Source organism: Pelmatolapia mariae, linkage group LG4 (genome assembly GCF_036321145.2).
Source record: "Pelmatolapia mariae isolate MD_Pm_ZW linkage group LG4, Pm_UMD_F_2, whole genome shotgun sequence".
Lineage (NCBI taxonomy): Eukaryota > Metazoa > Chordata > Actinopteri > Cichliformes > Cichlidae > Pelmatolapia > Pelmatolapia mariae.
In genome coordinates, this window is record NC_086230.1 from 7038736 (window position 1) to 7052030 (window position 13295).

At 40.7% G+C, this 13295-nt stretch overlaps 1 protein-coding gene across 6 annotated transcripts in view; it reads right to left on the reverse strand.

Moving 5' to 3' along the window:
* The window catches only part of caskin1 (CASK interacting protein 1), a 127058-nt gene that overhangs the window by 16693 nt on the left and 97070 nt on the right, over positions 1 to 13295 (reverse strand). For 3 of the 6 annotated variants that reach the window (XM_063471218.1, XM_063471216.1, XM_063471215.1), the window contains exons 11-15: positions 12420 to 12665; positions 7971 to 8075; positions 7034 to 7152; positions 2392 to 2473; positions 1738 to 1847 (exon numbers count right to left, since the gene is read on the reverse strand). In XM_063471218.1, coding sequence (XP_063327288.1) covers positions 1738 to 1847; positions 2392 to 2473; positions 7034 to 7152; positions 7971 to 8075; positions 12420 to 12665 — 662 coding nt within the window. The remainder of the gene's footprint in view (positions 1 to 1737; positions 1848 to 2391; positions 2474 to 7033; positions 7153 to 7970; positions 8076 to 12419; positions 12666 to 13295) is intronic. The other 3 variants (XM_063471219.1, XM_063471217.1, XM_063471222.1) reach the window with 3 other exon arrangements.

A 13295-nucleotide genomic window follows, 5' to 3' on the forward strand; every position in this document is an offset into this window, starting at 1 on the left:
GGAAATCCTGGGTCTGGGATGTAGCTTAGCATGCTAAACAACAGTCAGACTAGCAAATATTTCCCTCCTGTTTTACAGTGCAACAATACCACAGGGTCAAAGACATGCCTCTTACTGTTAAACGTAACTTTAAGCTAATATTTGACTTCTTACGATTGCTACTGGAGTAAGCAATTGCTATTGTTTTTGAAATAACTAAAAAAAATTCTAGGTGATTTTGATACTTTATACAGATTTTAAGAAACCAATTAGTTAGTGGCTTTAAGGAATTTCATTAAGTTTGATTAAATGTGTAGCAATAAAAGTTGGACAATGTGGGACAGGTTATGAATGCTGTTATGTGGTGTGAATATTCCAGGTGATTTGATATTGATCATGTAGGACAACTACAGGACTACGGGATACAATTTCTGCCCCGATAAGTCCATACAACATAACAGTAACAGTAACTGTTATCGTATTCATCAGTATGGCTGCACGCACAAGTCAGCACGTCTCTTTTTGAGGCACCTATTTCTCACGAGGCTCATGTGTTGACTTTTATAAACTGGATCCAATCAAGATTGAACACTGCATCAATATATGGGGTGAGCGTCGAAGGAATAAAAATGCTGTGCACTCCAAGGTAAATTTGTTGCTTGGTGACCTTCATTATGACCCAGACCTTTATTATGATGGAGCATGGTTAAAGTAGTGTCCTGCTGTGTGACAGCAGATGAAAAAGCACTCGGTCTAACTGGAAAACCACTGCTTGACTTCTTCCCACTCACACGCTGCTTTTCTTTAAACTCCCACATTCCTCCTGTCACTCTTGTTTTTCTCCATTCTTTCAGGCTCTTTCTCTCTTTTCCCGTGTTCCTCCTGCTTCCTCAAAGTCCCTCAAAAACCACTGGCGTTCTTCCCATCGTTCTTCCACGTTACCCCGTCTAGGGAAGTATTGTGAAGCTGGGTGCAGAGGAATCGGGACTCTAGCTAACAGATGGTCATTAGAACATGGCTTACATGCTAGTGTGTGCACACATATACTGCAGGCAAGCGATGCACACTACCACCATGACCACCTGCTATTTAAATATGCTCACTGTTTTGTTTTTGGTTTTGTTTTGAACATGAAACGATTGTACAATGACACGTGAAGTCAAACACATAGGCAAACATGCACACATACACTGTACAGTAAATGACAATTTATTGCACATGGTGCAAGCTCAGATTTCACACTTTTAGTGCTAAGTCCACCCACGTTATGCACACTGCTGGGCCCCTGCCAGCACACACACACACAACACACACCCGCCAATATCTAACTAGGATGTCCTTCCCTCAGGTGCACTATCAGATGTTTTTCCAGCAAAGTAAGAAAAATACAGCAATGGAAGAAGAGAAGCTGCAACTAAAAGGAGCGAATAACAATGGACAGCAGGTAAAAGATAACAGAAATGCAGGATTTTCTCACACGCACACACGATTCCTCGTTCACGTTCATACAGGATCCACTCTCACACTCACCGTGTCGTGGCTGCATCCGAAAACTCGCAGCACGGATGAAGCCAGTTGCGAGAGAAACCGATGGGACATCTTGGTGTGTGTGTGTGTACAAGTGTGAGAGTGAGTGTTGTGGTTGTGGTGACTGAGAAGCTACATTCTTATCATCCTGCAGTTAGATGCTGATGGTGGCGACTGCCTGTATGTGTTTGCATGAAAGGCGGAATCTGTAGGGATTTGGGACTGTCCTACCTTCCCCTCGGATGGACCCTCCCCCTTCCTGGTTGCCGTGGCATCATAAGGCGGCGCTTCGTGGAGTGGACAGCCTGATTGGCTCGATGTCCGAGAGGAGCTGGCAGAGCCTGTGAGGAGAAATATTGTTGGCCAGTCACAAATTGTCGTCCTATGCTTGCATACTTGGATCGATCAACAGGTGAGTTTATCGCTTGCTATCTGACCTCGAATCTCCTCCTTTAACTGCCCTGCGATCGGTCTCCTTCATTGTTTTGATGCTCAACCAATAGAATTCCTGGTTCCCAACATACAGCAAACCTTTTTTTAACCAATCACACCCTTCTACACTCCCTCCTACATCCCCTGCCTTGGCCATCTGTCTACCAAACAAGCCAAGATCTTTTTGTGTGTGAAAGTAAATGATGACATTTTCTAAAAGACCTGTGGATTAGGACTAATCCCACTCTCTTGCTCCCTGGTTTTGCTCTTCTCCTCTTTATTAGAAAGCATTGGCTATTCTTTCTCTCACCAGCTTCCTACTGCTTGTGCTTCGGTTCGTGTTATCAAATATTACAGTATGCCTAAAATACTTGGCGGTGAGATTAGTAATAAGCAGCAACAAGAGGAAACGGAGAAAGCCTTCTTTCTTTTCTGGTCACCTGCCTGGCCTACCTGGAGGCTGATCCACAGACTTGGATTGCTCCATCAGATGCTCCTTCGCTTTGGCAGACTGAGACAAGACGGTGGCTAAAAGCTGGAAAAAAATAAGTCCACACAAACACAGCACATTTATGAGACCACACTTTCATACACAGGAGCAGCAACTTCTAACAACTTTCTTTTTACTGCCCTGACGTGGCATTCATTTTTTTTCACCACTTTAGGCCAGTGCAAGCTGAAAATACAGCATATTTTCATCTTGATGGATGCTCAATCATTCAGGTAAGTAAATCCCCAATGAACAGAATCAAATTTTGAGGAGCATATTTTAACAATTTTACATCCAATATCTGGCTACCATGTGCTTTATAAAGTATTTTATTTAATGTGTTAAGTACAATGGGGCAAGAATAGCTTCATTGCCACACTTCATCTGCCTGTTTGTCTGTTTTCCCACAGACATCTGTAGGACTGGATGTCTTTTTGCGACCATAGCTATCGCCATCTGGTGGCCTTTCAGTAGAAAGTTTAAGGCACTTAATTGGCTTCAGTTTTCCAACATAGAAGCTGCAGCCAAGTTTTAATTTTGTCTATCAGCCATGACCCAGTTAGCCTTGGCCCGCTGATGTTAGCTACTTAAGCTAAATATCATTTAGCTAACATTACCGTATCATTACGTTGAGCTAGGAGTTGCGTAGTAGTCCCTTCGATTAACTACTGCTAACCAAAACCTTTCTGTTAACCTTAACCCCACGTCTGTCGAACACCTTGCTCCTCTGTACACTTAGCAAACTGCAGTGTACGATCTCAAACATGGCACTCTTTATTAGCAAGACTTTACTGTCACAATTAGCATCTTATAGAAAGTAAAGACTATAAATTAGAAAACTGTGCATATCTTACCACAGCTTGCATGAAAATGGATACATAGTTGGTCAAACCAGTTTTTTAATGTTCTAATGAAAGACATGTTCAGATCAAGCAAAAGGTAATACCATTTCACATTATCATATATTTTTTGTTCCAAACATACTAAAGTTGATGCATCACGGTAAGAAATCCTTCATTTTTAAGCTATTAAGATAACTATTAGGTGAAAAAAAAAACTTTGTCACAAACCACACAGCTGGAAACGTGGTGGAAAATTCAGTCAGAGCTTCTTTTCTTTTTTATTATAGATATAAAACCATGTGTTGGCTTCCCTGTGCCAACATGGAGGCCAAATTGAATTTATCTGAGGCACATTAAAACATAACATAACAATGGCAGGAGTATGGAAAGGTTATATATAAAGGCAGGGAATAAACTCACTACTGTTACAATAGTCACCACAGGCGACACATTGCACCAGAACAAATGAGGGTGTAGCAGCAAAACTAAAGTACGTGTGAGTATATTTCAGGAATAATGAATTCTACTTTTCATTTGTTAAAGAAAAATGTGGTATTGCTTCTAATAAATGTTCCTCCACAGCCCATCAATCCTGGATAAAACATGCTTTTAAAGTGTTTGGTTTCCTGAAATCATAATATCTGATGATAAGTGTCCATTTCATGCTCATATATTCATTCTAAATTATCTACTGTTGCCTTCAGGGGACAGTCACACCTTTGCTGAATAACGTATCCTCAGTGACAAAAAAAGTCAGTTGCTTGGGTGCTTTTTCTGCCTTTTATAGATTCAATACCTACATCATCTCAGTTAGAATTGATCTCTGTAGAAAAGGCTGTCTTTTGGGAAAAAACCCCCTGACATGATGTATGCCGACTGCCACCCCATTAATCACAGTAAAACCTTCTGAAACCTGCAGCACTGCAATAAAAATTGGACTTCCAACGAAAGAGAAGCGAGATGCTCAGAGGACAGAGGCTTTCACCGAGTCTGAGCTGCACAAATCTGCTGTCTGGCTCTTTTACTGTAGTACGTTTAAATAACTGACATCCATCTGCCTAATCTTTTTATGAGAGAAAAATGTGGAATATAATGTCCATGTGGCATATCTCTGTGCCACTACTTCAGTCTTTAACGTCGTGATATACTTTACTAGATTATCAAATGGGTTTTTTTAATGTTACATCTTATGTATAAAAAAGCTACCAGATAAATAGGAAAATATTAAAAAGAATAATGTAGAGTGCATAAAGGCATAGCATAAAAAAGTCAAAGTACAGTTATCCACTCATCTGTTTGCCTACAAACTAATTACATGTGACGTCCTGAACTGTAGCTTCAAACAACAGCCCTGTACCTTCATTTTAATGACACGAAGAAATAAAAATGATTTTGATGTTGTCCACTGATTGGTAAGACTTGGAATAAATAAACATTCATAAGGAACAAAGCTTATATCTTCTAAAAGCAGGATTAGTATCATCATGTAAGCCTTCATCAGTGATGATGTACATGGTGCCAATCCCTGAAGCGTCTGCTACAGGTTTTCTAGTATTTACTAGTATTTTATTCTACAGTCACACTAGGGTAAACTGTGGTTCGAGACCACAGCAAAGGAAAAATCACTGGAACCAGTGAACTTGAGATGTTGTTGTATTTGAAACTACATCGCTCTGAAGATGTGGACCAGGTCTGCAACCACACAGTCAGTTACTGTGAAGTGACTCTGGTTCATCAAGATGGCGTCATCAGTCTGCTTCAGTGTAAAACTGGTGTCAAGTTTGGATGGTGCAGGGTGGTAGTATAACTACAAAATGAGATGCTTTTATATAGCAATATAACCAGAATACAACCAGCTGCAAACCAGGTTTAGACTCAGATTGATTGAAAGGTGTTGGCAAAATTTTATTCCTTTACAAAGGTTTGCAAACCTTTGGAGTACCTGGAAGTGCAGCCCGTTCTTACTCCCGACGCGTAATATACCGACGATTTCTCACGTCCCGAGGCGTTCCATTGGAAAGGTGACCACCGACGCTCCTATGCTACGCGCCGGATTGTGCATGAAATCGAATAGGATGACGCTCCTGCGGTAACACACGTTCCAGCCGTGTATTCCAGCCCTAACCTTATCCCTAACCCTAAGCATAACCTTACCTTAACCTTAGATAGTGGTTTCCAAAGCAATTTAAGTAAAATAAACGTACATGTGTAGATTGATTCCAAACGGTTCTCATGTTTCCACATTTTTCCAAACTCATAATATAGGAACGTGTTGGGTGGCGTAATATACGCGTAAGTGACTGCGATCAGTTGGACTGCAACTATTTGGAGACACATTTCCCCAGGCGACCTGAACAATCCAAATTGTAAATGAAAGAACTGGGCGGGACTTGAGAGGTTTGCAGCCACCAACTAATTGCTGTAACTACAATGCAATCACGAAGCAAGCACAGATTTTTCCCAGTTGCAGCGGCCGCAGTCCTGTTTTAATTCCAGTGTGACTGAACCATTATTAGCCCGTTGCCTTAGCACTAAGGAAACCCACATGAATGAAACTCTCCAAATTTGCTAGCATTACCTAATGACTTCGCACTCTACTCTTTCTATCATATAACTTTGAACTTAAAACCTTAAAACCTAAACCTAAAATATAGTCAAAACCAATGGATATTGTCACACTGGCTACATTATACTTTTATAAAATTGTTTTTTTTTATTATTAAATAAACACAAGCCCCCAAAGCCTGTTCAGTTGTCATTTTTGACCTCCAGTAGCTAAGTAACCAGTCATGAGATGTTACAATTTATTGCACAGCCCCAAATATTTCAATTTCAGCTTTTAACTCCCAGCTTGTTACGTTTTACAAACTAAGGCTACGTTCACACTGCAGGTCTTAATGCTCAATTCCAATTTTTTGATCAAATCCTATTTTTTTGTCTGCTTGTTCACACTACAAATAAAATGCGACAGCAAACGCGCTCTAGTGTGAACCCTCAAAGCGGCCCGCATGCGCAAAAGAAGACGTCACACACAACGCGCTCTGTTTAGACCCAGACCAAACAGTATTGTTTGACTGATGGCCCTTAATATAAAGACTTGTTTCGGACTTTACATTTGCCAATTTTGCTTTAAGTTATAAAGTTATTTTGTTATTTACAAAATAACTTTATAATCATCCTTATTGCTGTTTTAGAGAGGAGCGGTGCTTCAAAGGATAGTTGCAGATTTCTGTCAGAATCTGCAGATTATACAGTACAAATAAAATGTTCACGTTTCTCAGACGTTGTCTTCCAAACAGTTTCACTATCTACACGGGATGGCCAGGAAGCGTTCACGATGTCTTCTCGGGCGCTTCTCCGGCGCTGATAATTGGCGTCTGTCTTGTGTCAGTGACGTAAAAGACGGATTTAATGCGACATGACCATTCAAACAGCAGTCGCTTTCTAAAACATCGGATATGTATCGGATTCAGTACCACATATGAAAGTGACCCAGATCGGATTTTAAAATATCGGATTTGTGCTGTTCACACTGTCATACCATGATCGGATATGGGTCGCATAGGGTCAAAAAAATCGGATTTGATGCGCTTTCGCCTGAAGTGTGAACGGAGCCTAAAGGACCATTTCATACTACCTCAGAAAATTTCAGTACTTGTTTAAGATCATCTGTTAGGTTTAGTCAAGTGTTTGCGTGTGTGTGTGTGTGTGTGTGTGTGTGTGTGTGTGTGTGTGTGTGTGTGTGTGTGTGTGTGTAGGGTACCTTAACCCCCTCAGCCTGTGCGTGGAGGATGTGTGCAGCGCTGCCAGCACTCTGCCCACTGCCTGATGACCTCACACTGGTTACACTGCCGGAACTACCGACGCTGCTGCGATCTCCACCTGGAACACACACATACACACACACATACACACACACACACACACACACACACACACACAGAAGACATACACATACATTCACACACGCATGCAACCGCCCAAACAACACGTATAGATTTTGTTCATACGAATGCAAACATGCAAGAAGATGGATGCATACAGTCACACACAGACACACAGACACACACACACACACACACACACAAACACACGCATTGAGTGGTTTAGCTGATATCCAAAGCAGTGTGGTAAGAGGTGTGACTCTCCATTGAAATGCACTGGGCAGCATGTGGTTGGATGCACAGGACGGACAGACAGGGTGACGGACGATTGAGTGACGAACAGAAAAGTGGAATAAAGACACTTTCATACATGTTGCACACACACACACACACGCACGCACACACCATCTTTTCTCTTGGGTTTTCTCTCAGATTTTTTAGCTTTCTTGATGTCCCCACACAAGCAGTTGGAAAGACACGCACGCACAAAGACTGTAGACCGATGCAGATGGCTGCAGTCCTACACATAAGGCCGCTGACTTCAGCTAAGCTTCGGATGGAAGGATAAGCAGGAGATGGGAGACTGTCAGGAGCAGGTCAAAGAGTATCTGAAAGCCTTCAAACCACATCATCTTGTGGTTCAAACAAACAGATGAGTGGTTTCTGCTCTTCCAGACATTTCTACTACTGTAGGCACTTAGAAATGGCAGCGCTGGGTATGAAAAGTTTTTCTGAATGGCGTCAGATACTGTTTGACCCCTGGTCAGACCTTCAGGTTTCAGGGATTGAGGGCTCAGCGCAGCGCGGCTTAGTTACCTGCCACAGGCTTGCGCAGTACCCAGATCTCTTCATTGGAGCCTCCATGGGGCCCGCTGGATGGGGTAGGAGAACTTTGAGGACTTGCCTCTGAGCCGCGACAACCTTCAACACAGAATACCACTGTTAGCCGCTAACTGACTCTAAAGTGAGCGAGGAAACTGGTGTTGTTCTGCCACTTAACGCAGTAATAGTTCATTTTTCTGCCTACTACGCAGAAGTGGAACAGAACTATAGTAATCAGCACTGTGCTTATTTATGCAGCCATGCATTACACTTTTATTTTATAAAAACACTAATAATTGTCTATTTTGCTGCTAAATGTTCACATTTCACAGGTAGCTGCTAACACCATCTGTCATGAGTCAACGTACGGTAGCTTTGTATTCAATTAAAAGGCTCCACAGAACAAGTGGGACTAGCGGTAACTGTCCACATGTTCACCACAATAAGCAAACCAGTTCACTTTAATGTCAGATCAGAATCCTTACAGGCTTTATATACTATAATAAATATATTAGATAAACCGTGGGTGCTAGTATAGCTAACCAGGTTGAGCAGGTAACCCATGTGTCATAAGACTAACAGATTAACAATAATACTGCAGGGCTTACGTCTGCTCTTTCTTTTTATATGTTTGTGATATTTAGCATTCAAATTTAATCTCAGAGTTGATTTAATATGAGGTTAGCACACAGGTCTGCACTTAATACTGCAGCTATCAATACTACGTATGTGTACTGTACTATGTAACAAGTTTATATATGATATATATTTATATATATTATATGTATAAGTTTGTATAAAATACATGATATTATATCTGCTCCTTAAATATACTTTAAACAAAGTACAGACCGTGGTAACGGCTGACATTTGCAGATTACTGAGGTTCCCAGATTAGGTTTAACGCCTCTCAGTGGCCTCACATTTTCTCATTTTAGTCCTAAATCGCTTCAAACGACAGCATCTTGAATCACAACCTGCCTTGATCCATAAAAAAAGTTGCAATGGATAAATTTACACTGTCGTCTGGAGCATGTTCATATTCATATTCTTCCTATTCTCAGAACGGCAAGAATAAAGTGGAGTTAATTAAATTAACTCTAAAGTAATTCTTGGAAAAGACAGAAAGTAAGTAAGGGTCCAGTAGGAGAGAGGAGCAATAAAGGAAAGGAAAGGTTTCAAACTTACACACATTTATTCTCTCTCTCTCTCTCTCTCTCTCTCTCTCTCACACACACACACACAGAAAAAAATACAGCATATATATATATAGATATATGAAAACATTTATATACCAATAGTACATAAATAAATCCATAACATGAAAATCTGTGTATATACACATATATGCCATAATGTACATACACATACATATATAATGCATCCAAAAATATGTGATTATATATGTTGGGCTTTTCAGAATGGGGCTGCTGTAGTGCATTTGGAGAGTATTATAAATAAACCATTATAACCATCTTAATAAGGGCTGGATAATGGTTTACATGTGTGACCAACAGTGCTCCAGAGAAACTGAGCTGTGATGGCACAGCTCCTTGTGGACATTTTGCATCCCTCAGAGTGACCTTGGGAACGTTATTGACCAGTTTGTTTCCACATCCCTATATTCCAGCTGTTTGTGAAATATGCCGTCTTTGAACCATCAAGGCTCAGAGAAAACATGCTGAGCTGACACAGTTATGATGAAGAAAGGAAGGACTAATTTTCCTCGAGGCAACAGAATGGTCTCCCATTCACAGAGCCGTTTACAATCAGTGAAAAACTTACCTGCACAGCACCGAGGGTGACATTTTCTAGCAATGTATTTGGGTCTCTTATGCAACACCTGACATTTTATACTTTGTAAGTTGCCAACTTTTACATAGTCTTTTTTTCTCCCCCCTAATATCTCATGTTCAACAATCAAAGAAGATAAAGTTAAAATTTGTATTATTCAGGAAGCAATTTCTCACTGAATAGCTAGAAAATGTCACCCATTTGGTAAAGGGAAACGGCAAAAGTATTACAAACACAAAACTGTCAAACTAAAACTCCTCCCAATATGAAAAGAAAAACACCTTTACTGTATGTTTCTTTCAATCATAACAATTTCTAACTCTCCAAACCCTTCTATACATTTACACACCTAAGAGTTTATTGAAATAATTCACCACCTTACTCACACACACAAACACACACTCACATCCATTGAGGGTATGTGAACAAGGTGGGTAAAAGTGATGTTAAAATGAACAGACGTGACAACGGTACGCAGGACGAGGACAGAACAGAAAACACTCTGGCTTGTTCAGGAGAGGGCTTCGAGTGGAGCGTGTCGGTATAAGTAAGGAGCAGGGCTGCCCTGGTGGCTGGGACGATGGTGAAATTCAGGGAAGGAAGGAAGAACAAAAGGAAACGGAAGGGGGGAAAAAGAACTGTAAAAACCAAAAACTACAAATCAAGACAACTAAAGCACAAACCAACTCAGGAGAACAGAGGTTTGTCACAAAATGAGGAGCCTACCTTCCTATTTGACACCTAACTTCTCTTATTAGTAAAGACGCTGAAAGCATTTTTTAAAAATGTGGCACTGCTGTTCAGTTGCAGCATCGACTGCTTGTCTGTCTTCTGCTCATCTGTTGGGCTGTTTTTACTGAAATGGTCTGAATACAACCAAATAATGTAAAACTGTTTTCTGATTAATTCTGCAAAATGAATTAGTAATTTAACCCTAACTCTAACCCTATGCACTGAGAGTATGTCATGCCTGATTGTTCTTTTAAGTCCTGGCATTTCAAGGAATGAAGATAATAGTCCTTCTAACTGACACGTATTTATATTAGTCCCATCAATGACTGTTTTGCCTAAATATAGGGTCAACCTCAGAGGACGAGTTCTTGCCCCAAGTGGAGGAGTTTAAGTATCTCTGGGTTTTGTTCACGTGTGACGGGAGAAAGGAGCGGGAGATCGACAGATGGATTGGTGCTGCAGTGATGTGGATGCTGTACCGGTCTGTGGTGGTGAAGAGAGAGCTGAGTGTAAAAGCAAAGCAATTTACCGGTTGATCTACGTCTCTACCCTCACCTATGGTCACGAGCTGTGGGTAGTGACCGAAAGAACGAGACTGCAGATACAAGCGGCAGAAATGAGCTTCCTCTGAACTCTCCCTTAGAGATAAGGTGAGAAGTTCGGCCATTCGGGAGGGGCTCAGAGTAGAGCTGCTACTCCTCCACATCGAAAAGAGCCAGTTGAGGTGGTTCGGGCATCTGACAAGGATGCCTCCTGGGCGCCTCCTGGGTGAGGTGTTCCAGGCATGTCCCATCGGGAGGAGGCAGATCCCGGAGACGCTTTGGTTACCAGCAAGTTGTCTTGGTTAGGCTATTTTTTGTTTAGCCAAACGTTACATTGGCAACCTTTCAGAAACTAGAAGCTGGTACCTTTCAAATGAAGTCTTGCATATTCACTATGGCATTATGATTTTTCTGCTAAACACTTTTCGATTTCCTAACCTGAATCCTACCCACTACCGCAGATGAGCTGCCAGTGACTTACAGAGGTTAACCCTAACCCTGTCCTGTATTTTGGAGAAAGGCGAAATGGTCTCTTATAGGGAAAATAAATGTGCATATGTTTTCTCATGTGTCAGTTAGACTGACTATTTTCTTTTTTTCCTGATTGATAATAAAAATAAAAGTTAACTACTCATACTGGTTAGGATTAGTGTTGGGACTAGGGTTAGAACTGGGGGTTGTCATGACCACAGAGGGTTAAGAGGTTAACGTATATTAAAGCAATTTGAATGTAATGAGGGAATAGATTTCATGGATAATAATGGAAAATAACACAGAAAAAACAACATACATCTGAGTTTTATCACCTAACCCACTTGAAATGACTGTTATGTATGCTGGAGATTAAAAATAACAAACTCTATCTAAACTTTTATGGTTCTTATTTAATAATTTTTTTTTTTTTTTTTTACATATAATGTAATTCCTGTAACTGTATGTATTGCATATTTTTTGTGCAATGGTCTGCAACTATTTCCCTGCACGGTTTGATCTTTGTCCACAGAGCCAGCTAAAATAATAATACCAGAAATATCAGGAGGTCTAAACTCTTCTTCCCCAAAGCGGATTCTGGATCTCAGTAATGGAAATGACAACAGCAACAATTGAAAAACAAAAGTTAGACAGTATGAGCAACACATAAAATTACATGGATAATGATTTAATAACAGAAAACTTTAATGGATGCCTTCGTAACAGGAAAAATGCCAATTTGAGTATTACATAGCCAATCAGATTTTAAACTTGCAATTAGTTCATAAAACATAAGGAAAGCATCCCTTAAAGCTTTCATAATAATAAACATAATAATAAACATAATAATAATAATAATGATAATAATAATAACAATAATAATAATGAAAAAGGGGCCATGTACCTGGGGCAGTAGGTGTGTCTCCCTGTGGGCTTGTCACGGGTGACCTGTTATAGCCAAAGGAAGTGAAAAGTGGAAGCAGTGGCTGATGGGAATGTGGTGGAGGAGGAGGCGGTGGAGGCAGGATATGGATCTGATGGAACGTGGTGTCGTTGCCGTTGACTACTGCGTTGGCAGGGGCAACCGTCGCCGGGGCAACCAGCGGTATCTTTTGAAACTGTTGAGTGCAAATGACTGTGCTGGCCAAACCTAGATAACACCCACCGTGACGACACACGGAAAACACACACACAACCAGCCAACAGTGAGCCACCGCCACGTGACAAACAAACGACAAAACAGAGAATTACATGTAAGAAAAAAGGGAAGAAAAAAAAGGAAAATTAAAAACAAGGACTGAAGTTAGAACTCAAACCAAGAGGAAGAGGGGAATGAAGGACAAAGCTGATGTAGTAGATGTAGTAAATGACAAACAGCTGTGAGCATCGGTGGAATGAAATGAACGGAGCGCTGTAATAAGGATGCCGTGAAAGTGGAAATGGGCTGAGGGACTGATAATAAACTTGCATTTCAATCAAGCAGTGGTACTGTGCAAAACAGCAAATATGTTCTGTTGCATGTTATTAGCTACAAGTGTTACTTCTACGTAACATGTAGGTCTTTCACTCACATGTGCCTCTTTTAGTAAATGTTGGAGGTAGAGACATGCCTCAGCACAGAGGAGCAAATTAATATAAATATCTTGTTTGTATCAACCATTGTGGAGAGGCTGTGCAGCATCTTACGACAGCAACTGCATACTTTTGTTGGAATAGCATTTTATTTTTCATGTTAACATAATAACAACTTTTAGAATATGGAAAGAAGATGTTCTGAACC